General features: G+C 40.0%; 1 protein-coding gene across 1 annotated transcript; it reads right to left on the minus strand.

The window, feature by feature from the left end:
* Window positions 1–214: 214 nt before the first annotated feature.
* Window positions 215–27,941, minus strand: OAT (ornithine aminotransferase). Its single transcript, XM_065407753.1, has 10 exons — window positions 27,871–27,941; window positions 20,999–21,225; window positions 14,755–14,979; window positions 14,545–14,640; window positions 8,949–9,076; window positions 7,145–7,267; window positions 5,335–5,463; window positions 3,672–3,785; window positions 2,500–2,644; window positions 215–1,222 (listed from the first exon to the last, which is right to left on the minus strand). The coding sequence occupies exons 2-10, from the start codon at window positions 21,195–21,197 to the stop codon at window positions 1,062–1,064; spliced, it is 1,320 nt and encodes a 439-aa protein (XP_065263825.1). The 5' UTR covers window positions 21,198–21,225; window positions 27,871–27,941; the 3' UTR covers window positions 215–1,061.

Here is a 27,941-nt window from a genome sequence, read left to right on the forward strand (position 1 = left end):
AAGATTAGCAGTGACCATCACATGTGCCTGTTTAGTACTATACCCAGCAATTTCCAAAAGGCAGGAAGGGTTAAAAGCACTAGTCCTGAAGGGAAGTAAAGCAGAAACCTCCAATGTTAAGGTGGCTGCAAACAGATGGGATGTTCATTAATATGAAGGAGCCACTTGGCCATAGTTACTAAGAAAAACTCTTGTAAGGTTCAAGTTAGGCTAATCCTTTTTTATTGCATTGACAGTTTTAATTGAACATGGACATTTCTTAATACAAGATGTATTTATTGTAATGTAAATAAACATCAAATTATAGAAGGATAACAGTTTTAGAATGGCAAACCAAGATGTGTACACTGATTAGTTTCACAATCTGTAAAACAGAACACTGAGATCACATTCTTGAAAATAATTACTATTATTGTCATACATTCAAGAGATTTTTACATACAGAGTATAAGCTGGTCCGTGACATTTACCAGTAAAACATCCAGTTTATCAAACCTTTACAGTTAGATGCCTTTTTATAATTGCAAAAGAAGAACAAAAAAATTGTGCCGTTCTTGATGCTTTGAGGATGGGAGCCAGGATTTCTTGGCGTGACAACTAGTAGTGTCCACAGCAAGAGATTCAGCCCTACATGTACAGCACCAAGTGAGATAAAATGCCAAATACAAACCTTTGTGCAGTTATACGAAAGGGTAATGTTTATTATTAAAATGTGTAAATTACACATTCAACTTTGGCTGAGACCTTCAGCAATTTAACAGATGTCTACATACAAGCTCCTGTCAAGACGTTTAACTTAAAGCATACAGTACATAATTGGTTGAATATAGCTTCACTTCTTCATTTGCAAATAGTCACAAGAGATAGGAAACTTCAGAGTCATGATTTACCTTCTTCCAATCCATTATAATTTAAATACCTAAACATAACTAAGTTTTAGAAGTATAAGTCCTTTAAGATATAAAGGAGTGGATGTTTGCTTAGAGAGTGGGGTCTTTATAGCACATCTTTCAACTGCATCTGCTAGTTGACCCAAGATGATGTGCTGAAACAACATGTCTTCAGAAAGACAGAATGGTTTTATGAATGATTTCAATGCACTCTCTGATTTCATCCTCCTTGATCACAAGCGGGGGTGCCAGCCTGATGATGTCACCATGCGTGGGTTTGGCGAGAAGTCCATTATCACGAAGCCGCAGACACACTTTCCAGGCATCATAGTCTAAAGCCAAAAAAAAAAAAAATCATAATAATTATGCTACAGAATATTAAGTGTCACCAGTTAATCTGTAGTCTGTGGTACCAGATTGCAGCATTTTTGCTGTATGGCAGTAATTAGATTACATATGCAGTGTTCTTTATCTTAGGTGGCCACTCCATTTATGAGCTACTTCCCAGGTAAATGTTAGCAATGCACATATGGGACAGTGGCATATCCATATTTTGTCTCCAGCACAGGTTTTCTGCTATTCTGCTGCTGATAACTTGACACAGAAATCAGATACAATTTATTCTGGACTACAGTAGCTAGATATACGACAGACAGGGATGGCGCATCCAAAAGTTCTGTCCTCCACAAAACACATATCCCTTGCTCTGATGAGATTACTATCAATCTAGGCCATTCCCTCCTTCCTAATCACTGTAATTTTTAGGAGCCCAGATGCTAAAATCTAAATATAAACAAAGTGGAGAAAGAGAGAGGAGGACGGCTGAACAGAGGTTACAAATAAGGTGCACATGATATACCTAAATCAGTGCATAATGTCTTAAAACTACCAAGGTAACTGCAGCATTTCCCTGCAGCACTTTACCACAGAAAGAAACAGGACCAGAACCAGCAGAAAAAATGAAAGAGTATATGACAGCACTACTCTGTATTCTGCACTTTCAGGTGCAACTCAAGGTGTTAGTCCCTGGAAACTGATGTTCTCAGGGGTCATCTCTTCCCCTCCCAATACCTCGTTGTACTCATTTGTGACACTTTACCTGTTTATTCCAGGACTGACAACCTGGGAGTACAGCAGCAATGCATGCTAATAGTGTGCCTTCAATTCTAGAAGCTATTCCCTCTCTGTGTGGCTGGGATGGACTTTCAGAGCACAGTGCAAAAGACATTGCTATCTGTTCCATCCAGCTTTGTTTGGGCAATTAGCTGGGAGGGTGTTTATTGACAGTGATAAAGATGTGTGATGTCTGTTGCCAGCATTGGTTTGATAGTTTAGCATTTGTCATATCTGTGGGAATTTACAATGGTTGATGTAACAAACTAACCAGCTTTTTCTGCTTGAAATTACACACACTAGAAAGGAAAAGTATCTCTTATCAGAAACATGCAGTTGTGTGGACACACTGCCACTGGAGAGTAAGATGAGTTAGCCATGATTTGAAACCCAAGGTGCCGTAATTAACTCACCCTCCATTTCACGCAATATCTGCAAGTCAAGTTAAAAACCTGTCACTCACTTTAGCTTTGCAACTGGTTGAGAGTTTTCTTACCTTTAGTTTCACGGATAACAATAGCATTTAGTAATCCTTTTCCTCTTACACTGGTCACAATGTCTGATGGAGTCTTCATGAGCTCACTTCTTAATAGGTTGCCCATTGCTTCTGCATTTTCACTTAAGCTTTCTTCTTCAATCACCTAAAAAGAAGTTGAAGCTGAAGATAACTGAAGGGCTTTTTGGTTGTTTCAGTTTCTCTGCTAAGGTGGAATACACCATACTGGTATGTACAAACATGAAATATATTACCCAGTACAGCACTTAATGTTGGGGTACAAAAAACCATATCTGCTAGAGAAATCATGGTGGAGGCTGACCATCCAAGCTGATTACTTGTACATTAGGGGTCCTTAATACTTCATGCTGACAAGCTCTGAATTGCTCTGAATTTTTAATCTAAACTCTGCCTTCTTTTGCTTGTTACTTTCACTTTTTTTTTTTTTTAAAACCACACACAAGCAGGTGGACACTCTTCGAAGACACAATCTATTCATCCGTGAATTTGCCTGAATCTATATATTGGACAATACTTTTAAAAAAAAAAAGCTTCATGATTTACTGGGAAACTTGCATTAAATAATTATTAAAGCATGGATTCCTTGACATGATATTGTAACAGCATCTGTTTTGAACTCTGAGACCACAGACGTTTGATTAAACGAACTATAACAGACTAACATCCTTCTACACACTATAATAAAATGACAAAATTTAAAAGCTTTTTTATTAAAAATGGCATAGGAGAATGTTATTTTATTAACTCCCTATAATGCCATTGAAATATTTGGTCTTCCACTAGACAAAGCTGATATGTAAAGTATTATCATCCCCAACTTTTTTATACTGGAATATTTAAGAATTTTAAAACAGTAAAATTAATAGAAAGTAGAGGATACATTTCTAACAGTTATTTTAGAATGTGTTTTGTAACAGTCAATATATACAAATTATAGTAGCTACCATCAGTTTTCCACTCCTATCTAAACATAAAATTCAAATGGACAGCACCACTAGAAATGCCATTTATTTAGTAAAATTTTGAAGTCATTATTCTCCATTGTTTATACACATCAACTTTTGCTAAAGTGTATCATTTAAACAAAAAGCAACCATATCAAATGTAATATTGTCCCTGGAATGTCAAAATCTTAGCTAGAACCTACATACCTCAAGTGCTGCCATAGCCACACGGCAGGCTAATGGATTTCCTCCATATGTAGATCCATGTTCACCTGGCTTAATGGTCAGCATAATTTCATCATCACACAGTACTGCTGATACCTAAAAATTGGGAATGTCCACCAATTCACTTGCATATATGTAATGATCAAAATAATTTTACGCTTAGACCAGACTTTCTTCAGTACCTAGAAATTGGTAGTTTTCAGTCTGCATAGTTTGTTACAAACATCCACATTCCTGCATAGATTCCACATCCACAGATCTATATAGAAGGAAAGGCTGTCTAGCAGTCATATGGCACAATATAACTAAGTTTGGAAGGATTAGATTTATATCAGTAAATGTCAGTAAACATTGATTTCACCATGCATACACAAACTGATGAAACAGTATTTTCAGTGATAATAGAAATATACAGATAGACAAAGAAAGAAGAACTCAGCTTGAGAACTCAGAGTTTAATTTAAGGATATTTACTTTGTATATTTTGACATACTGTTGGTAATTTGTGTTTTAATAGTTATAAAGCTTTAACGTTATGAATCAATGTCTACTGTCATTAAATAATTGTCTAATTCCCCCATTGTCTGATCCTCCCATAATTCCCTGCAACTGTGAAAATTTAAAAATAAAAAGATAAAAAACTGAAAAGCTTAAAAATAAACATTGAAATTATTAAAAAAAAAAAAAAAAAAAGAAAACAAATTCTGCCAAGCCTAAATATAAACCACTTAACTACACAGGTACTGTATAATGTCTTAGTAGATATGAGAAGCATTTTGCATTGTTAGCATTTTGGGGGGATTTTAATATTTAGTATTCTGATTAACAGCTCAGATAGCGCTCCAGTCAGCAGTAATGCTTAATTACTGGTTGTTGCTTTCCTACTCAGCAGGAATTTCATTACGTTAGAGCCATTTAAGCCAGTTCACATGGGCATTCTAGACAACTGAAACAAGATGAAGACTAATGCTCACTCAGAAACAATTCTTTAACAGAAGCCATTTTAATGTGTGCGTGAGAATTTTCTTCAGCTTTCAAAGTTCATCCAGCTCAGCACAGAAACAGCAATGAAACAGCTCTATGAGAATCGGAGCATAGAATGATCGGTACTCTGACACAGAGAGGAACCCTGCCCTTAACATTTGATACTTACAGTTGTTCCCGCTTGTTAGGATAACATTCAACGAGACACAAGTGACATACTGCAGTACTTTGAATGTCAGAACCACAATACCTTAAATCACCATCATAAGAACTAGGATAGTTCATGCCGTTTATACTAATTTGGAAGTCAATCCTCCAAAGAACAAGTCTCAGTGGTTGGCTTGGAAGATGATAACAAATGTCCTGCTCTTTTGGCAGGCATGCCATTAGTCCAATCATTAATATATAGTGCTTACTATACTAACAGTTGGACAAGCAACTAACAAATTGCGTATTTCATGAATTTCACCTGTATTTCTAGCAAGTTAGGGTATCTGGTTCAGAGTACCTCATAATTCTGGAAGCAGTTATTCCTATATGTACATACATCACCTTCCCCAAGAATGCCACACATCAGATCAATTTTACATTTAATTTGTGACAATATAATCTCTCCAATATGAGCAGTTAGTTTAAACTGAAACAGTGTCTTGCTACTTACAGGATATAAGCCACCAGAAAGGGCCTTTCCGAGGAGCACCAGGTCAGGTCTCACATTTTCATGGTCAACAGCCAGCATTTTCCCAGTTCTAGCTAAGCCAGTCTGTATTTCATCAGCAATAAACAGAACCTTTACAAAATTCAACAATGAATGACAGTTTACTCAGATATTGAATTAAGATTTAGACATACTGATCTTTCAGAAAGTTAACATTCAACATAGCAAAGTCACCTCTAGTACCTGAAATACCTGCCAACTAACCTACACCAAGCACTCTTCTTTTTCCTCCGCAAAACTCCTGAAAACCCATTGTTTCCATGACACACTGACTGTAATGACTGCTCGACTTACTATACGGTAATTTTTACATTAAGACTTCTTTGGGGCAGACAAGAATTCTATTCTACATTTAGCACATTCCACATTATTTTATATAGAACTTCAGGTGTTATAGCAGTTTAACAAGGGGTCAGATTTTCCAAAGCCCTCATCATTGGTCTAACTCCACTCTCACTCAAGTCAATTCAGTGACTGCAGAAGCAGGCTAATGCCGAGCACTTTTGAAAGCCCTAGGTAGTAAGTCTATTGGTCTTGTAGTAAAATAGATTACAAACACTACAATCTTAAATTACTTTATCCTAAGATGCAACCTATAGTCACGTTGCCACATGGAAAACGCCCATGGAGGAGGAAGAAGATGACAGCCTAAGGAGAGAGAAGCATTGACTATGTCTGGAGAAAGAGAGAATTGTGTATTATGCAGGAAAGTCTAATTGCTGGTATTATATTTGTCCTTGCTTTAAAAAGAGAGGGATTATGGAGCAGATACTCCACTATGAAGAGGATGCACTGTTTGGATTTTCATACAAAATAGCCGAATAGGGAGAACATAAGATAATCACTGTCAGGCGGAAGACACTAACAGAGGCATGTGGGATATTAATGTTAATTAAGTGCTTTATAGGGACCTAAAGTCGTACTAGCTACACATTAATTTTTTGACCACTCTCTTAGGAACTAATTCCATGTGCGTCCTGATCCCAAATGATCTTATCTGGATGGCAGGATCTGCAATAGCAGCAGTTGTCTCACTGACTCAATTAACTGAGGAGATAAACAGACAATTCCACTAATTTGAGAGAGTGACACCAGTGATTAGCCTGGCCCACTGTGTTTATATGGAATGCAGATCTGGGGTTGGACACAGTCATGAGTAGCTTCCCTACTGCCAGTGAACTTTGCCAGATGCATTATTTGAAACCTGTCCATTGCACGGAGAAATAGAAGGTATGCCTCTAGCACCAAGAGACTGAACACAGCTTTTGGCTAGCTAGCATTATTCCTCAACAGCAGCTAATTTCTCTAGGCACAGAATTAATTAAAAAAAAGGACAAACTCAAATGCTTTACACTTCCATTTCATCTTGACTACTGTTAATATCATGACACACTTGATTTCACCCAGACACATCATGTTAGATCTAGCCCGTAAATTTGATTCCCATCATTGTGAAATTTAAGAAGTTAATAATTAGATAACACACTACTGAGAAACAAAAGAACTAAGTATTAACTACTGCTGCTCCAAAATACTGTAATGGCTTGTCATGACAGATCTGAAAAATGCACTGTAGTTAGTCTCATTTATACTGGAAGAAAACAAATGGTTTAACAATACACCAAGGCCTCAACATTGCATTTTGACTTAAATGCATCAATTATTTGCAAGGGCCTCACAGGCCAAGATTCTGGTAATTACTCAACTTTGGCAGGATGTATTTTAAATTATTTATCTAAAATGAATTACTTACATTGTGTTTTGTGCAGAGCTCTCGCACTCCTGTTAGATAACCTTCATCAGGGACAACCACACCTGCTTCACCTTGAATTGGTTCAACCATGAAAGCTGCTACGTTTGGATCCTGAAGTGCACGCTATGAAGGACATGTGGATTGGAAGGAGGAAAAAAATCCATTTATTAAAGTTTAATCATGGAAATAGATGAATCCCTGTAACAGAACCTAAATCTAACCCCAAATTTTTACCTTAGATAAGCATTAACTATGTATTTTAACATATATTGGCATGAAGGACTAAAGGCTAGATTTCAATCAGCATGTACCTCGAAAAATTAGTCTGTTTGCATGCATAAGAGATTAGAAGCCTTAAAAGAGGTTGGGCACCCAGACAAGGGGCTTATCAAATCAGTTAAATGTATTAACTTGGTTAACCTCTTGTGAGAACTCGAGAGAGAAAAGCAATTGAACAATAGTAGCTCCTGGATCTCCTCACAAGAATGTAGCCATTCAAGTGCAGCTTTATCATTCCATAGCAGGGTCTGCAGACATGTCCACACATTCAAGCCTTAAAAGTTCGAGAAAATTCAGAGACTAAGCATTCATAGAGGGGTTTTGCTACAGCTTTCTCAATAAACTTTCCCCCATAAGGGTAGAGACAAGGTTAGAACTGGCAAGATTTGTCAGCATTAGAAGTTTTCTTAAGCAAAGACCCAAAAATTGCCAGTATGAGATGCTGGCACCTCGGCCACCCAGCAAGAGATAGTCAGAGCCTCCCATTAACAACACAACCAATGTATGTTTATTATCAGACAGAATAAGTATGGGTCTAAGTTACAGACCACATCTCAAAGCACCTCCAGAACCTAAATGAAGTTGACTGAAACCAGATAAATACAGAGCTTCCACCATGAAGGTTGATAGTCTGATCCAATTTTGAATAATCTTATCCTCAAAGGAGCTAAAAATACTGAAAAACCTTTGTTTCTGTAAGAATTAAGTGTGTAGTCTCAGTCGAGTTCTTAAGAAACAAACATCTCTACCACATCAGTCTCCATCTCCTCTCCAAACCACAGGCATCCTTGTTGGCACAGAGACTGAACTAACCTCTCACCCCTATAATCTCTCACCTCCAGATCATGGCTAAAGTATGAGAGAACGGCAGATGGTAGAGCTTGCACTCCCACTGAGCTTTACTTGTGTTATGGCTGAGTGGAAGCCTTCAGTCTCCAAGGCTACTAATCCAGCATCCTATTAGCACTAAGATGCACTTATTTATTTGGGCTAACAACAAGCCTGGCCAGTAGCTTGATGGGAAACCTCCCAAGAAAATCCAGGATGTTGCAGGAAGTGGTGCTGGCACTTCAGTTAGGTAAGTAAAACACCACCCCAGCATGGTTTTAGGGGACATTATGCTACTGGAAGTGACTTAAATTCAAATGTCAGGCCTAATCATTTGGCCATTGAAAAGCCGTTTGTCAGAAAAGTAGGTCAGGGTATTGGGACTAATATCAAAGTTTTAGTTTTTGTATTTATTTTGCCTATCCAAATTCCTCCTGCTGTTCAAGATATACATGGTATTCTTCACTCATGTCCTGAGCACTTTACTTTTGTGCAATCTACTGCAGGTAGTATAATTCTCCCTTTGGGTTCTAAAATGAAAACTGCAAAAAAACTAAACAAGTACAAAAAGTTGTATTTTGTAGTCATAAACATTTGTTCCAAGGGTAAACCATGTTCACTTTCTTTGCATCAGTATTTACTATACCTACAAGGAGAGATTAAGAATGATATTTTAGAGGAAGATATTGTGAAATACCTCAAGAGCTGGAAGGTCATTGTATGGAATTACTTCAAAACCTGGCATAAATGGTCCAAACCCATCATAACTAGTTGGATCTGTAGAGCTAGAGACGGCAGACATTGTTCTACCCCAGAAGTTCCCAGCTAGAAGGAGGGGGGAAAAAATAGATATTGTACACTTGTAAAGGCATTCAACTGTAGCACTTAGTTGAAAACATATAATAATTCTGTCGGCTATGGGATGGTTAGAATCTTGTAAAGTACACCAGTCAGTCAACAGTCAGTATTGGTGATGGGGCAGCAACCAGAGTTCAAGCTGGTTGATTTTTGTTTTTTTTAAATGAGTTATTTAATATCTCAGGCCCTTTGCTAATTTATGAGTTTACAAAAACACACTAAGACGATTTCCTGCCCCATTGCTATATGAAAGGCACCAGAAACAAAAAAAACAAAACAAACAAAAAAAACCCATGCCACATCACCACACCACAGGAGAAAACACACTATTTAGGAGAAAAATTATTATGCTGTAAGTCCTGGAAAGTGAACAAAACAAACTGAAAAAGGTTAAAAATTTGTTATTAATCTGAGCTGTTACAAGTAACTAGCAGATAAAATATTCAGAAAGAAGACCAGTTTTTAAGTGGATGGTATCCTTTAATATGGCCGCCGGTAAGAGACCAGAGTTAAACTGACTAAATTGATTATAAACAGAAGTGAAATATTAGTACAGTTTCACTGCCCAAGTTAAGAGGAACAGGTGTTCAGTAACACAGGTAAAGAATTAAGATATGGGGCCAAGTTCTCCAGTCTTATTGTGCCAGGACAGATAAAGTAAATATTAATCCATTTTTTAAACATCAGATTTTTGTATTTTTCTTTTAAAAATAAACTTGTTTAAATCTATAGTAAGGCCTAAAGTTACTAGAATCTATCCGTTTCACATATTATATAACAAATGCTGAATTAATGAGCCCTCAAATTTTAATGAGTTAAAGGGTGCTGCTTTTTAAATTATATACAGAATTGGGGGCAAAATAGCGTTTAACTTTTGAGGTTAACTCAAGCTTTATAAATACCACTTATTGCATTGAGTATATTATCATCACTCTTTACAAAGGAGCAAATGCTGGCATTTACATTTTTACAAACGTAAGTACTTTACATTTTCTTTTGTGCAGAACAGCTTTTACCATAATTACTTGTGGTTTCAATTTAGCTAAGCAGGGTAGACAGAATATTTTCCTCACCTGTGCTAGTTCGAAGTTAAGAAACCAACTGGGAGCTGAAAAAGCAAGAAAGCTTGATTTCCTCTTCCAATTTATAAATCAAAATCAGGTGGGAGAGGATCAGATCTACTAATTCTAAGAACTTAAAGGACATGGGGCAAGATTTACAAAGGAAATTAGGCACTTCAGTGCCTAACCTCTTGGGATTTTCAAAAAGCGCAGAAGCAGGTAAGGAACCTAACTCCCATTAATTTCAATGAGAGTTAGGTACCTAACCTGTTTAGACCAGGGTGACCAGAGACAATCTGTCAATTCACTAACTACGCATAATGCTTCTTTTGTTTAATAAAAATGTTTTTATAAACCTATTTTTCCTATGTACCCAGCACATTTAGGTAGTTTTATTTAACTAATTTAAAAAATGCTGGTGTTATACATTAGTTGAATTCTAATTTCTGTCCAATGCAGCTTGACAAGTCCTGCATTGAAAAAAAAATCACCTTGTAAATAAGAAGTGTTTCATTCACAATTTTCTAATGTAGCCCCTGCTTGTAAAAATTAATAATCAGAATGTATGTTAAAATATATAATTGCTCAAATAAGTGTATAGATATAACATATCCTTCTGGTTAGCAAAAAGTAGTACCAAATCTACTACGAAGAGTATATCTGGTTGCAAATCAACATGTTTTAATAGTTATACCAACAAATGAGATTGAACCTTTCTTTATGAAAATAAATAGAAAGTACAAATGCAAAACAAGATTAAAATAGATTATTTAAATCAAGGTTTCCTCCTTTCTGACTTAAATCATAATTAAAAAAAAAAAAATCAGTGACAAAAATTAATCCACTCTTTGTGCCAATTTGCTGGTGCAAAGGGGCCATAAAAATCAGCGGCTCTAGCCAGCTGAGGATCATGGGGGAAATCCCCAGGTGCTGTAGAGCTCATAAAGCCAGCTCTAGACAGCCTTCCTTCTGGTCCTCAACATAAGGGGCATGGCCAGAACCACCCCTGCACTGCAGCAATACCCAACTGCTGAAGATCCCCTGGATTGTTACAACAGCCATGTTACTACAGTGAGCCACACATACACGATCTGTAACTTTGGTTACTACAACACACTCATCTAGGATCAAAGCACCACACAAAATAAGTTTGAATTGGTACAACATGCCACAGTTTGTCTACTTAACATCACATCGCCCTAGTACTCTGCTCTCAGGTCCCCTATTCAGTACAAAATCCACCTTAAGTAGTCTGCCATGCTATTAAAAACCCTCAACAGGACTGGCCCTAGCTAGCTGGACATTGCCTCTACAATCCCTCCACAAACCACACCTCTCACAAAGAGAGGGATTATTTCTATTTTAGATAATTTGCAGGTGCTGAGATATTATCGTGATGGGGAACAATATATGTAGAATATGTCCCTTATGATGGGAAAGTACTTGTTAAACTGCACTATTTAAATACTGTATGTTAAAAATATATGAAAAAAAATCAGTTGTTTACAACTTCCACGCCCTCTGGCATTTGCCTCTTCAGAGGACAATATATTACTCAACTCCAGACTTAAAACAGCATTTATAAACTTACTTGCATTCAATTAGGCTACAAAAGCATAACTACTGATTAGAGCTGGGCGAATAATAGATTTTTCGGTTCACTGGCAATTCTGAAAAAATAAAAAAAATGTTTGTTTTGGGTCAAATAAAATGTTTCCTTCAACCAAAATCCAAATGCTTGAAATCTAAACAAAACATTTTAATGATTTGGGGGGGGGGGGGAATTAAAGGACATTCTGAAATTGAAAGTTGTTTACAAAATGTGAGAACAAAAGTTTTTGATTTTTACTGGATTTTTTACGGTTTTTTCAACTGAAATAATTTGATGACATTGACATAACCTTGCAAAATGTTTGTGCCGCTGAATCTGCATTTTTCATCAAAAAAAGCTGTGCAAAAAATTTCACCCATCTCTACTAATGATTCAAAGATTTATGGTTTAAGCACTATGTGCGCCAAGTGCCAGAAGTAGTCTTAACAGCTGCAGTAGTAGAAATCAGTTTTAAAAACAAAAAGATAAATATCTAACAAAATCACTGCCTGACATTTTAATAGTGTTTTAAAACAGCGTTCTGTGACCAAAGGGAGCCAAAGTTCAGTAATTATAGCTATACAGAAATGAGATTTTTTTAAACCTACGTATGCACTTTTCTCAATCACAAGTAACTTGTCCCTGTTCTGCTTATAGAATGCACTATGCATTATAAGGTAACATCAGGAAATTTCAGCTCCCAGTATTAACTCAAGGTTCCTGTTATATTCACTACATAATCAAGATTACAATGCAGCTTTATCGCAGAAATGGTAACTCCTGCCACATCTGGTATGAAAGCCTGATATAGAAGTGGGATCATCCCAGCTGCTGAGATTACTATGCTGCCATACAGAACTCTGGGTTTAGCAGCCATTTCAGAAACCTCTAACTTGCTGGGAGCTGCATGAAGGTGACAGGTAGGCTTTGGACAGGGTGAGGGCAGCAAATATGGTTTGCGCTTTAACACATCAGCAGTGGTATCCAGGGGCTGTGATGTAGCCTCATAAGAGGCTGACTGCTTCCCAGTGAAAACTGCTACCAACCATGCAACTGATTTTAGAAAAGTAATTAAAAAGGTTTAAAAAAAAAAAAAAAAAAAAAAAAGCTTTCATTTTATTATAGACATACACTGAAATGTATCTTCCATAATATGGAAAGAAAAAAAACTGAAGACTTTCTACCTTCCAGGACCTGAGTTCATAGTTCTTTTGCCCCTGCAACAGATGACATCACATCACATCACAAGCACCTAATAACAAAACAGGGAACTATATTCATTGTCTTGTTGATACATGCAGTATCAACTTTTGCCAAGAAAACCGTATCCTGAACTCTGAATGGAAGGCAAGGAAGAATTAATTTTCAACTTCGGCTTTTAAAAAGTACTTCCATTAAGACAATATATGTTATCTATATTACGTGAATCTTTTAAAAATTCCTGATAATCAGTTGGGATCCGAGATAGATTTAAGATATTAAAGCTAAATCTATGTCACAACAACCTACAACTGACCCATGTCAGAGGGTAGCTGGCCCTCTGAAGGGGTCAAGAGCGCAGCCTACCTCTGACAGATGTCATAAGGAGGAATAAGTATCAGAGGGGTAGCCGTGTTAGTCTGTATCCACAAAAACAACGAGGAGTCTGGTTGGGAGTGGACAACATCCACCCTGACTAAATTGGTCTTCAACATTGGTTCTCCACTTGTAAGGTAACTCCCTTCTCTTCATGTGCCAATATATATTTATGCTTGTATCTGTAATTTTCACTCCATGCATCGGAAGAAGTGGGTTTTTTACCCAAGAAAGTTTATGCCCAAATAAATCTGTTAGTCTTTAAGGTGTCTCCAAACTCCTCATTGTTTTTATAAGGGGGAATGAGGCAACAACTCAGGTTCACTTGGGACTTATTGACTCATTGAGTAACTGGGAGGCAGTTAATTAGGAGGGAAGCACCTAGGCATGATAAAAGGAAATCTACCCCACTGCAGGGAGCTAGGAGAACAGAGGCTCCTAGGAGAGGAACAGTTCCCAGAGTGCAGGAAGAGAAAGCTTCTATGGAGAAGGCTTCTTGGGGGGGGGGAGGGAAGGAGGTGAGAGGGGCTCACCAGCAACGAGATAATGCTCCTGGATGGAAGAATTTCCAGAAGAAAAGGACTATGAATGTTAGATCTCAGAGAAAGCTGGCTCCCATGAACCACTTCACCAGCCAACAGCAGAAGCCCTAGTTTAAAGGAATTATATTCTGTCTTTGAGGTTCAGTTGCTGTGGGGAACCTTGACCCAAGAAGAGAGACCCTTCCCAGCTAGCACCAAGAAGCCCGACTCCGGAAGAGGGTTCTGGGTGACGAAGGCCTTGCAGGTAAGGGACCTTGAACATAACTGGGATGGACAGACTACGGTTGATTTAGCCCCTCCTCCCTCCAGCTAGAGATGCTGAGGGGGAGGCCTATTCATGTAACGTTCTGCCTTTGGGGCAGACCCCTGAAGGGTGCTGTCCAATATACAAGCTTCAGTGGATTTATTAAAATCTTCATTTGGGAAAACTGAGGCAGAGACGTAACAGCAGCACTGCACTGAGCTGCCAGGGGCATTCAGGGGTAAAGGCCGCCATTAAAACCCAATTCAGTGAAAGAGAGAGATTGGGACATTAAAAATACTGTGACATAATCATCATACCCTAGAAGACTATAGTGTTTTAGCCTATGCTTGGGGTTCTACTATGATGGGGAATCTTCTCTTCTCCCCTGAAGAACAAGCTCTTATGGTGTTAATTTCACATACCTGCAAAAATAATCTTTGCTTTGTATTTTGGAATTCCCTTCACGGTATATGCCCATTTGCGAGCCAGTTTACAGGCAGTTTCTCCAGCTTCCACACCTAAAATAAAGAGCCACATATGTGCAATTTGGCCACTTGTAATTTTTGGTCCTTTACAAGAGTAACTCTCATACTTGTAAGGGGTAAAACAGAGACGGGAGAAGAGTACTTTACCTGTGTTCATTGGAAGAACTTTGCTGTAGTTGAACATTTTGGTGATATACTCTTCATATTCACCAAGTATATCATTGTAGAATGCCCTAGAGGTAAGGGTCAGTTTCTCAGCTTGAGATTTCAGAGATTCCACAATCTTTGGATGACAGTGACCTTGATTCACAGCACTGTAAGCACTCAAGAAATCAAAATATTTTCTGCCTTCTACATCCCACATATAAATACCTAGAAAAGTTTAGGTTAGATGAGTACATGAGAAAAATGAGGCCATAGGTAAACAATAACAGTACAAGCTACAGTTATAAAACACAATGACCTGGGGTCTGGTATATATGGTATTCTGGCAATTCCTTAAAATGTGAATGCATGGGGGAGGGGGGGGTCAGCCATACAAGCACCTTGACTGGGAGTCAATATCTTCACAGGCCACATAATGGGTGTCAGACTATTGCAGCACATAACCAATGCCCCAAGCAGCACTCAAGTGCAGAAGCACTTCCATAGTGGAGCTGTTGCTCCATGAAGCTAGATGGGATCACACGAGTACTCATTTCTACTCATATCCCTCATTCCCCCATGTTGGAGTCCTGGAACGATAGAGAGGATTAACCCTGGAAGAGAAGTTAAGTATAACAATAGTGATATTCTGGATAATGGGATCCTGCAATTTTCCCCCTAAGAACTGGAGGCTGACAGCTTTCAAGTGACCTATCAAAATTTGTTAGGCATGGGTAAGCAAACTGACCACCACATCAACTTAGTGGAACAACAGTTAAATAAGGTGGAGAAATTATACTTTTGAACCTGTGAACCAGAGAAATCAATGTAGGAAGACCTTGAAACAAGGTTTAAAGAGATGGGCAACTTTGAAATAATAGTGCAGTTGATTTCACAAATGGGACCAGTATACAAACACCATTATATGGATCTAACATGCTTCATCATATTCACTGTTAAATTGAAACTGTGTGCATTGATAAGATAACTGAAGGTAAGAAGTTGCTGCAAGTTCTGTTTCTTAAAGGTGAAGAAAAATGTCCATGCAACATCTTCCCAGCAGTTTTTGCTCTTAAACACACCACAACCCACTTAAAAGCATCCCCCTTTCAAACTCAAATTGATTCTGTTGTTTCTACATACATATCTTTGACACAGAACCATTTCAAACCCTTTTAAGAATTATGGGAACCATAGAGAACAGCTGAGTGATTCTGTCATCATATTTGCCAAGTGACACTTGATCAACCAAGGGTATGTATAAGAGGTTATTGATTTTTTTGTTTGTTTTAAATTACAAGTGAGCTGACAATATTCATTCTATTTCTCTATGGTGTTTAAGTACAGTGACTTTATTTACTGGAGTTGGTTTGTATAGTTTCCTTATTCAGTACCATATTGTGTTTCAATATTATACACTCAAAGCACTCATGGTAAGAGAAAAGAGACTCGTGTCCATACAACAGTTATGATGATCTGTGATTAGCCAGAGGTATTCTAAGATATTACAAATCCACCCCCACCCTAGGGTTTTCTGATGATTTTTTACTCCCAGCACTGGGACAGACTAAAGGGCTGTGATCTTCCAGCAGCTTTTCCTTAGCTGCTCGCTGTATCTTACCCAACTGGGAAATTACTCCCTCCTCCCCTTTCTCGGCGGAGAAATCTACACTGTTTATTCGACATTGGTGAGGCCTCATCTGGAGTACTGTGTCCAGTTTTGGGCCCCACACTACAAGAAGGATGTGGAAAAATTGGAAAGAGTCCAGCGGAGGGCAACAAAAATGATTAGGGGGCTGGAGCACATGACTTATGAGGAGAGGCTGAGGGAACTGGGATTGTTTAGTCTCCAGAAGAGAAGAATGAGGGGGGATTTGATAGCTGCTTTCAACTACCTGAGGGGGGGTTCCAAAGAGGATGGAGCTCGGCTGTTCTCAGTGGTGGCAGATGACAGAACAAGGAGCAATGGTCTCAAGTTGCAGTGGGGGAGGTCTAGATTGGATATTAGGAAACACTATTTCACTAGGAGGGTGGTGAAGCACTGGAATGCGTTACCTAGGGAGGTGGTGGAGTCTCCTTCCTTGGAGGTTTTTAAGGCCCGGCTTGACAAAGCCCTGGCTGGGATGATTTAGTTGGGAATTGGTCCTGCTTTGAGCAGGGGGGTGGACTAGATGACCTCCTGAGGTCCCTTCCAACCCTGATATTCTATGATTCCCTCTTAAAACCTGAGCCACTGGTTGGGTGCCTGACTGTACAGAAGCTGACCTAGCGTTTCTGTCCTGGGCAACCCCCCCCACACCCATGTAATCAGTGAGGAGACATTCTTGTACCCCTACTAATTCCTTTCAGCTTTCACTGCCACAAACAATACAGCTCCCAAATCCTCAGTTTCGTTGTGCACTTTAGCCAAAGGCACGAGGATTTTGTAACCTCCCACTAATAAAAGCTCTGCCATCTGTCCTGGCAGTAAATCACTTTTCTGTACAACATTCCTTCTAACCACAGAAATTTCTGCCCCCGTCTCTTCCCACCCAAGGTATTCCTTGCCATTAATCCTGACAGGCTTTGTGCTTCATGCCCGGCTGGGCAGAGGCTACTTTTAAAAACCCTGTATGATGAGTAGCCATTGCCTGTGGTGCCTCTGTGCTCAGGGTAGCAGCATTTCCATGAATATCTAGCTGCCTGTTCTTTCCCAGTACAGGACATTTATTCCTCAGGTGCTAACTGGAATTACACTGGTAGCACCTTCTGGGCTCCTCTGTTTTTACAGGAGATTTGGGACGAGGACTAGAGGAATGGATTTGGAGAGGTAAGTGTCCAGCCTCCGATCCACCCTCCTTCTTCCCAGGAGTAAAATGGGAACCCTGCTTCCTGCCAGGTTTAAACCCCTGTCTGTGGTTTGTTTGCAATAGATGCTTGAATTTGCTCAAATGATCAGCTAGAGTAGCCAGTTCTTCCACCCTTTTCCCTTTTTTTGTCCCACAAACACTGCTTTACATCATCTTTACATATACTCAGGAGCAACAAGGTCACACATTCCTTCAAAGCTTGTAACACCTTTTTCCCCTTACCCACTTTTCCATCAAATCTTTCATGTGGTTTACATATGCCACATTACTCATCCCAGCACCCCTCTTAAGGCTTCAAAATTTTACTCTGTTTCAGGTGTAATCTGAAACGGTTTCAAAACCATTTCCTTGAATTGACCATAATCTGAAGCATCTCTAATTGGCATCCTATTGAATAGCTTTACCGGAGCTTTACCCGTCAACTCTGCAACCAAAGTGGGCATCTTTTGGTCCTCAGGAATCTGGTGAAGTACACACAGCCTCTCAAAGGTGAAGAAATATTCAGCAATGTCCTGTCTCGCTATATGCAGGACACAACTGTTCCCATTTGTGGATTTTTTTGAGAGGTGGGACTCACTAGAGCATGGGTGTTCTGGTTCTGCTTCTCTATCAAGTCCAGTTGGTGCTCCTCTCTCTTTCTTTTTCCTCCATGGCTAATTTCTGGATCTCCATTTCTTTGTCAGCCTCTATCTGGTGTGCAGCTTTTTGCTTAGCCTCCTCTGCTTTCACGGCTCTTCGGTGTGCAGCTTCTTGTCCGACGTTCCTGCTTCCATTTCCATCTGTAATTGTTTTAATTCCAAGAGTCTTTTGTGTTCTTTTTCTCTCTTCTGCCTGCAATTTGCACAGTTCCAACCTCTTACTAGTTTCATTTTCACTCATTTTGCTGCTTTTCTGTCCCTATTTCCCATGCCAAAACCAGAAAATAACAAACTGGTAACCTCTTTGACTGATCTCTAGCCACCACACTTAAAAATCACCACCAGTGTATGAAGTGCAACTCTCACTCAAGAGCAACAAGCTGCGCAAATGATCCGGCCGACTACACCACTGTGACGGGTTCCCCCCGGGGCTTCACCTGGAACTGGAGTACCACTGAGCCCTCTGATCCACCAGTCTGGGCTCCCCCACACACTCTGCTGCTGTGACAAGCTTCAAAGCCCTCCAAGCTTTCACTTTCACCAGCATGCACACAGGTAGGGACACACCCAGCTGCAGTTACGTGCAGGCTCTCTAACCACCAGCCTCCCAGCATAGGACCCCGGAGCAGTACCGTCCTGCCCTGGTCAAATCTGGCTAGTATATGGGCTTAATACCCAGTCCGCCTCTCCCTCAATATAAAAAGGACCATGCATACTTGTGATAACCAAGCTGAGATTTTCCTCCAGACACCTTAGTCAAACACACACTGGTTTGGATTAAAACATAAAATAATCTATAAACTTAAGTGATAGCAACAGATCAAAGCAGATTACCTAATAAATAAACAAAAACGGCAAACTGAGCTTAACATACTAGACAGGTAGGATATAAATTAGCAAATTCTCAACCTGAGTGATAAACAGGCTGGCAGATTCTTAAGACACAAGCTGCCTTTGCTTTGCAGCTTGGGTTTCCCAGGTTTTCATACACAGGCTAGAAATCCCTTTAGCCTGAGACCATCACTTCCCCCAGTTCAGTCTTTGTTCCTCAGGTGTTTCCAAGTGTATTGTTGTAGTTGTAGGGAAAGCGAGGAGCCATCATGATGTCATTTTCCCCTTTTATATCTTCTTCCCACTTGCTGGAAAGCTCTTTTGCTGTGACCTGGGTCAAATAGCACTACACAATGGGGACTATCTCTGAGAAGTTTCTATTGTACTCAGTTCCTGGGGTAATCCTTGTGTTTGTGTGCATTTCCTCAATTAGCCATTAACATTGTTTGACCTTTTTACTGTTGTACCTGAAAGGCTGCTTATGGGTGTTTTCAATCTCACAACATGTTTCAGTAACACATACATAGCCTAACTTCACATATGATGATAGCGCATACAATCCAACGAGATATTAATGTCTAGCAGATCAAGACTTTTAGAATGATACCTCACAAGGCACACTTTGTACAAAACATATCCTAATTATATGACAGTGGAGAATAAGGGGGTGCCAAAGTGTCTCATATACCATTACATATTTTTGCTAGAGAAAGGAGTAGGAAAACTGTTTAAAGTTCAGGAAACAGATGTAAGGAAACAAGCTCATCTTCAGCAAAAGAAACTCCTTATGTGACAAGAATAAATGAGTCTTTCAAATAAGTTACATTCTAACTTAACTAAAGATGAGGAATTCTTCCAATGAAGGCTTTAAAAAAAAAAAAAAAAAAAAAAAGACTGAAGGATGCGATTTTTCAAAAGCATTTAAGTGAATGGAGCACAAACCTCACACAGTCAATGGGACTTTTCTCCTAAATCAGTTATTTTCTCCTAAATCAGTGAAATGCTTCTGAAAATCCCACCATAAATACCAGCTTTGCAGTGCCAAACCAACTGCCATTGTCAGTTGGTATAGATTTCATAGCAAGACTCAGTCTAGATATTAAGCAATTATAATGGAGACTGAAATAAGCAAGCACATGTAAAACTTTTTGGCCAGTCAAGGTTTAGATCCTCAGCTTGAATCAAATCAAATAGTAGTTTTATTAGAAGTCATTAGTTGCACAATCCCTCATTAGCACCAGAGGGTTTGTCTACACAACACTTAGTTTGCGGCAAGCTCGGGTATAAATCTACCCCGCACTAACCTTCGGTGCACTAAGGCCAGGTCTACACTACCGCGGTAGTTCGACGGCTAGCAATCGAAGTTCCGGGTTCGATTTATCGCGTCTGGTCTGGACGCGATAAATCGATCCCGGAAGCGCTCGCCGTCGACTGCGGTACTCCAGCTCGGCGAGAGGAGTACCGTGGAGTCGACGGGGAGCCTGCCTGCTGCGTGTGGACCGCGTCTGAACCGCGGTAAGTTCGAACTAAGGTATGTCTACTTCAGCTACGTTATTCACGTAGCTGAAGTTGCGTACCTTAGTTCGAATTTGGGGGTTAGTGTAGACCAGGCCTAAGTGTCCATGTGGATCCTGCTGTACACACTAAGAATTCCATAGTATGGTACAATCTACCCCCATTTTAGGGTGCAGTGGCAGGGAACACACGTACAATTAGTGCATGGCAGGCTAGTGCTTGGTAGATTTACACCCCAGCTTGTTGCAAACTAAGTGTTTGTTTGTGTAGACAAACCCTAGGTTTCATTACCTGTCTCAGATACAACCAAATTATGTGCCAATCTTCAAGTTTTAAAAATCCTGAACATTCCCTAAAAAGTTTTGAAGCATTACGCTTTCTTGTGCGGCATAAAGGCAAATCAAGATACAGTACCTCTTCCTTTTTCTAGAGCAACAGGTAGGGGATGATAGTTGTGTGCACCATATTTAGCTTCACGTTCAAATATGTCCTCAGAGGATTGAGGTCCCTGGATGTTTTTTTTAGTTGCAACTGATGTAGAAGCACTCACTGAAGCATGAACACCACGACGCAGAACAGCAAAGGTTTGTGAGTGGGCTAGTTTGGAAAACATTCTTGACTTCAGGTATATTGTTACAGATCTGAAAAGAGAAAATGGACACTTAGAACTAACATACTCTACTTGTGGAGGAAATCCTTTCAGGGATTCAAGTGCCTATTCCATCAGGATTATAGAATTTACAACTCTTTTGCAATTCAACTAAGAAAGTTTATACTAGATACCAAGGAATGCAGTACCCACATCAAATACCTGATAAAACAAGTTTCTTGCTTTCATTTACTGTATTTCAGTGGTCTATAGAAAGTTAACATCTATAATTAAGTTCTTGTCTATGCACAAAAGCTGCAACTCCTCTTTCAATGTACTCTGCAGCAACCTGGACCTAAACCCTGGAGCATGGGACCCAGATTTCTGTACCATTCCAAAGCAGCTGACTAGAAAATCTGTGGCCGTTTCAGAGAAATTATGAATTGTTTTATTTTCATGATCATGAAAAAGCAATAATCAGCACCATTTCAACTACAGTAGTATTTTTATTGTATTAATAAATTGAATTTAGTAAGAGAATAAAAAAACAATATAAATAAACGATAAACAATTGTATATAAAAATCAATAATAATTTGTACTTCTATAGTTCAGCAGCTGAGGCAAATTTGTATACTTTAAAAACATTAACACAAGATCAGAAATTAAATAAATCATCCAGAAGTATGCAAAACTTGTGCCCAGTTCTGACCCAAAGCTTAGATGACAGTACTATCAAGTTTGACAGGGGCAAAAACAGTTCTACACAAAGTTTAGGCAAGCCTGAGTTTTGGAAGTGAAATTTGTGCTTCCATATAAATTGCCCTGTACTTTCATCCTGTGAAGTTTGTCTGTCTGTAAATAAAGGACATAGATTTTAAAAGTTACATCACTAAGAAGTGCAAATGGAACCCTTTGCTTCATTTAGAGGACAAAAATCAATGGCTAAGATGAAAAGCAGACTTATGGAAGGACTTCACTACAGAAATTATGATACAGTTACTTGAATAATTAACTATTGAATAGATACAGCTGGATATGAGTGTTTCTCTTACATTCTTATAACTCCCCAGTAAACCCATGACTTCAGATATCTTGTCTCTAATTGTGCAATAGAGAAACCCATCTAAACTCAAGTCATTTCCTAAACACAAAAGTTAGAGATAAGAGTTGCTTGGAAACCTGAAGAAGAGATTAGAGCTTGAGGACAAAAATGAAATGGCAAAATAAGACTCTCTGAGAGCACAAGAAGCCTCTCCTAAAACAGAATTTGTTTAAAAATGCAAGCCATTCACACTCCTTTGACAGTTTTGTGGGGTATGGAATTTTCCATCTTAATAGCATGATTATTTTTTCTGTAGTTAAGATTAAATAGGTGGAAAGTGACATCGTGCCAGATAATGAACATGTTTATGCAAAACAGAATGAACTTTCTAAAAGAACAATTAATCCATGTTAGAACATGAACCTTGTAATGCTAGCATCAAAGGATAATATCACGGCAAAGTTCACTTATACAACCAGTTTTACAGAAGTTTCCAGACCATTTTCTGTGTTTTCCATGCTTACAGAGTGGACAGATTCTCTGTGTTTTCAGAGGAGAACACAACGATTGTATAATTTCAACAGGAGAGTAGCATAGTACTACTTTTCCATTCAAATTCTGTAAAACATCTGACAAAGGGTACAGCTGAATATTCCTAGATTCACTTTGTGTAGATTTTTCCACACACCAACCAGGGAGAGAACAGTTAAGAGAAAAAATAGGATGTGATGTGGGGGGAAAAATAGGGGCTCACTATTTAGTTCTGAGGCGCAATTACAGCCTCCTGTAAATAACAGAAATTAAATACATAGGATAATTTAAGGTATGTAGACACTATGCAAGCCAAAGAAGTTTAAGAACTTACCTACTTAAATTCTATGATGGGTGTCTCGGCAACATCCAATTAGTTCTTTCAGATTTCTATTTTGCAACAAAGTTTAACAGTCTAGTTTTTATAAGCTTTTTCTCATGAGTTGAAGAGAACCAGCACTTACAAATTTCAGTTACACTATTCCAACTATAGGAGACCAAGATTCTTCTAATACTACATAGTATTGCTGGATAGAATAAAAACTCAGCATTAATTTAGGTCAGTAAAACTGGTATAAAAGTCACATTTCATGTTAAAGTTACAGGTAATTATAAAATGGCCAATATTTTTTTTAAAAGCTACACAATGGAGCCTACCTTGTTTAACAGATTTCCACTTGAAGCTTTCAGCTTCTTCATTAGGGCAAAAGTTTTATCAGAATTAAAGTCTAAGAACAATTAAAGTTTTAAAAAAATAATTTCCATTGTATAATAAACTGGCTGGGAAACAGTTTTCCTATTACGTTTGCTATTTTACATGATATTACAAATCAGAAACTGCTTGAGTTTGCAGAGAGCCAATAGTTATAAGGTATGAACTGCCCCATTAATTTCACTGGGGTCTAACTCAGCTGCCAATGAGCAAGAACTGAAACACAAAGGTTCTAAATAACTCAGAAGAGTGATCCAATTAACAAAAGTTGCAACTCTCCTTTCAATGTATTCAACCTGGACCTAAACTGTGGAGCATGGGACCCTGGTTTCTGTGCCATTCCAAAGCAGCAGACTAGAAATTCTGCAGCAGCTTCAGAGAAGTTATGGATTTTTTCTTTTTAATGAACATGAAAATAAAACAATTAGCACACACTCTTGTATTTTGCTAATGAATTCAGTTTTGGACTGTCCCAAGATTTTTGATCTTTAACATAACACTACTGCACTGCAGTAGATGTCATAGGAGACACAGGATCTTTTGGCAGCTGAGTAGCGCACAGTTTGGGTTTTTGGCATTTGGAGATATGTGGAAGACGGGGTAAAAACTGTAAGGAAATTGAGTGTTTGCACTGTGAAAGGGATATATCTGTTTTATTATTTCCTGTTGAACAGGGAAAGAGGTGACACTGTGAGGCTTGAACTCCTTGTTCTTCACCAGATCAACTAGCTCTCTCACTACCTGGCACTACCTCCAATAAAGATGAATAAGCTTTTAAATTGTTTGGGGAAACAGTTGATATGTTCATCCTCAGTAGATTTCACAGTTACCCCTTCACTGGGCAGTGGGAAGAGAGGAGAGAGAAAAACAGTAAATCAGCCCCCACCTTTGGATTTCTCAGTGAAATCGAGGGAGATCTCTGGGGCAAGGACAGTGTGGGGGGTTTTGTGCTGCACAGCAGAAAAAGCACATTGTCAAAGCTAATCAAGTGACAGATATTAATAGTAATAGTGGAAAAATGCAGGCAGTTCACATTTCAGAGTTTCACGCTGTCTGTAGACTCAAAAACAAAAGTGTTGGTTTACATTCTGGTTCATATTCGAAAGTTTTCATAAGGGCTAAAAACATAAGCTTAGATCCTGCTGCACAATTTTAAAACAAGGGATGCATTTTGCAGCAAATTCCACAGTCATGAACTCTCAAAGCCCCACTTATAAGTAAAGCTAAAGTCCTATTTTTTATTGTTCAAAGAAACTGATGCTATATGTTTAGCTCTTTAAAAAGGAATCAATATTTTTCTTTTCAAATAAGAGACTATCTGGAATTTCTCAATTCTAGGCATCTTACCAGCCATTGCTCCTGCTGTTAAATATTAGCTTTTTGTGTTAGCTTTTCAAAACACACATCATATAAAGAGAGTTTACAAACAGAAAGGGCAAACAGATGACTGAAATGCAGCTCAATTGCATCAGTCAAAATTACATCTGGTTTAACTACTCAAATGTGACTGGTCCATGACAGCCAGGCCCCTCAACACACCTCCCTAGTAGCGTAGCCAGTGTTACTAAGAGCACAAGTACATTTGGAAAATTTCCAGAATGGCTATTTCAATAAGTTTCCAAGAATGCACAAGCCTTAAGTAAAGACAAGTAGGGAAATTAAGCTGTACATGCCATCTATTAGAAAGCTACTTTTTGGCATTATTAGGGCACTACCAATTCACGGTCATGAAAAACGTGTCACAGACCGTGAATTCAGCCCTGTGAAATATGATCGCCCCCTCTGCCACTCCAGCCAGAGTTTGGGCAGCTTGGGCTCAGGGCTTCCGCCCCGCATACACATACACACTCTCCAGCTGGGGCTCAGAGCAGTCCGGGCTTGAGGTTGCCTGGGCTCAAGGCTTCAGCCCTGCGGTTACAGGCCAGGCTCGGGGTGACCCAGTAGGGGCTTGCTTCTTCCAGGGCTAGGCGACCCATTTTTCCTGGGGGCCCCCAAATTGGAAAGGGGCCCCTACCTTCATCTGTCCCTGGTGTGGACTAGCAGCTAGGAGCCCCTGGCTGGGGTGCTCCCAGCAGCATGGGGGAGATCCTACCTACCTCCACCTCTGGGAACCTCCTCTAACTGCAGGAAGCTGGGAGGGTGCTGCCTTAAGAGCCCAGCTCTAAAGCCAGCACAGAAGTGAGGATGACAAGCTTGGGACCCACCTACAATTACTTTGCAACACCCCCCCAACCCATTTTGGGTCAGGACCCCCATGGTTACAAACCCTGAAATTTCAGATGTAAACAGCTGAAATCATTAAATTGACCAATTTTAAAACCCTCTGGCCATGAAATTGACCAAAATGGACTGTGAATTTAGTAGGGCCCTAGGCATTATGAGTTAGAGATAACCAGTTTGGGTTCCCTCTTTTACTTTCCTTTAAAGAAGAAAAATGTCAATCAGCAACACTAAAATGGATTTGAAAGTTGTGGGTTTTTTTAAAGAATCCTCCTTAGAAACCCAGACAATGGGAAGGCAGCAACCCAAAAACCACTTGTGCCGTGCCCTGCCCTGCATGAGTATCGTAAACCAGAAGAAAACAAGAACTTGGTAAGAGCTCTGGGAGGTAGAAAAACTGAGTTATGCTGAGGACACATCAAATATAGTTATTGGGCAAAAGCATTTGATGACGTGGATGGAGAGCAGTTCCTGGATGTGGATGGAAGACGGACTGCAGAAAACATTTAAAGAACTTCACCCAGTTATAAAGAATGTTCATGAGGGAGTTCTCTTGCAGTCCTCACATACGAATTGAACTATTGTTCACTGCCCCTTACTAAAGCATAAAAAAATCATCCCAAGTTGTAAGTCTATGTGTTTACATGAGAGTTAATATAACACAGGGAAATCAGTGAAATCTTTTCAGTCTATAAAGACTCAGACTACACAGATCAGACTGGCTGGCTACAAAGCCCAAGCTTTCAGGAGGAACAGCTATGGCTGGTTATGTATTATTTAAACCTTTTCCAAACAAGATTAACTTTAAAAAAAATTACATCACATCTGAATCAGGCTCAGGAATATACATCATTAAAGAGACCTAATAAGTGGACCATTTGTGAGAAGGCAAATGTCCCATCCCTCTCCTCTCTGCCAAGAGCTATCAAAGACAAGATAAAACCAGGACATTGAGGATGTAAACAGCAGGGGAGGCTAATGTTACACAGTCAAGGGAGAAGGTGACTGATTGCAAGGCCCTCTGTCCTATCTCCTTGGGGAGGAGTAGGTGGGTTGTGGTGTCTCTCTCAATGACATTTGAACTCTCCCCTTCGTTCAGTTTCCACCAGCCCAAAATGTCAAATACATGGCCCATTTGATGTATTTATGTGATCCACAGAACAGATTCAGACTATGCAGAATATAGGCTTTCATTTTGGAAATCAAGTTTATAGCCCTCATTGTTAAGAGGAAAGTCTTCCAAATGTAAGATGCAGTGGTGTCCCTCTGAGTCAGCAGACAGCATGAGACAATGAATGACTCAGAAGGATAAAGTTTCCCTCCCCCTATTAATCTCACTGGGATATTAATGCTAAAACCCAGGGATGACACATGATCAGCAATTCAGTAGTTAATATTGATAATGATTTCAGCAGTTAGACTAGAGAAGAAGGGGAACGTGAAGCTCAGGGAACAATGTGAACTAGGACTTGCTGCTGGGAACAATATGCAGAGGAAGAACTTAGCAAAACAGGGAAGCAAGAGAGAAAGGAGGATGGAGGAAGAAGGGGAACAAAAAGGCAGAAGGGGCCCCGCGGTAAAGATTTCAGAGCACTAAGCGTCTGAGGAACCTGCATCCCACTGGCTTCCAGTGAGACCTGCTCCCAAGTGCCCGAATCGCTTCTGGAAACGGGACTGGGGCGCTTGAGTAGGTTTAACCCCTGGCCCTAGATGGGGGACAGATTCCCGGGAAGAGCTGACAAGCCCTGGCCCAACAGAGGCTATCACCTCGCTCGTGCCCTGGGACCAGGGCGGTCACTAGTTACCACAGCGGTACCTAGGCAAGCCCAGATTCACCCCTGCATCTCCGCGGCATGCGCCCAGCCCCGGAGGAGCCGGATGTGCGTGCAGCACGGACCGCAGCCCTGGCCCGGCACAGCCAGTGCGAGCGCCCGGCCCTACCTGCCCCTGCCGGGACTGGGGCTCGCTCCAGCCGGGGCAGAGCCAGGCCCCCGGGGCGAGGAGCCAGGCCCCTGCGTCCGCGAGGGAGTGGGGGCTGCTGTCAGGCCGCCACTGCCACCGGCCACCGAATCCGCGTGGCCTCCGGGCTCAGCCCCCGGCACGGGGGAAGGCAGCGGCGCGGCCTCCCGCAGGCTGGGACACGTCGCTGCGCCGGGCCCCCCCGGCGGGAGCCCCCAGCCCTGCACTCACCGGCACGATGCTGTGTCTCCGCCCGCAGCCCAAGAGAAAGAGGCGGAGGCTTCGCACACGGCAACTGTCAC

Source organism: Emys orbicularis, chromosome 7, assembly GCF_028017835.1.
Source record: "Emys orbicularis isolate rEmyOrb1 chromosome 7, rEmyOrb1.hap1, whole genome shotgun sequence".
Lineage (NCBI taxonomy): Eukaryota > Metazoa > Chordata > Testudines > Emydidae > Emys > Emys orbicularis.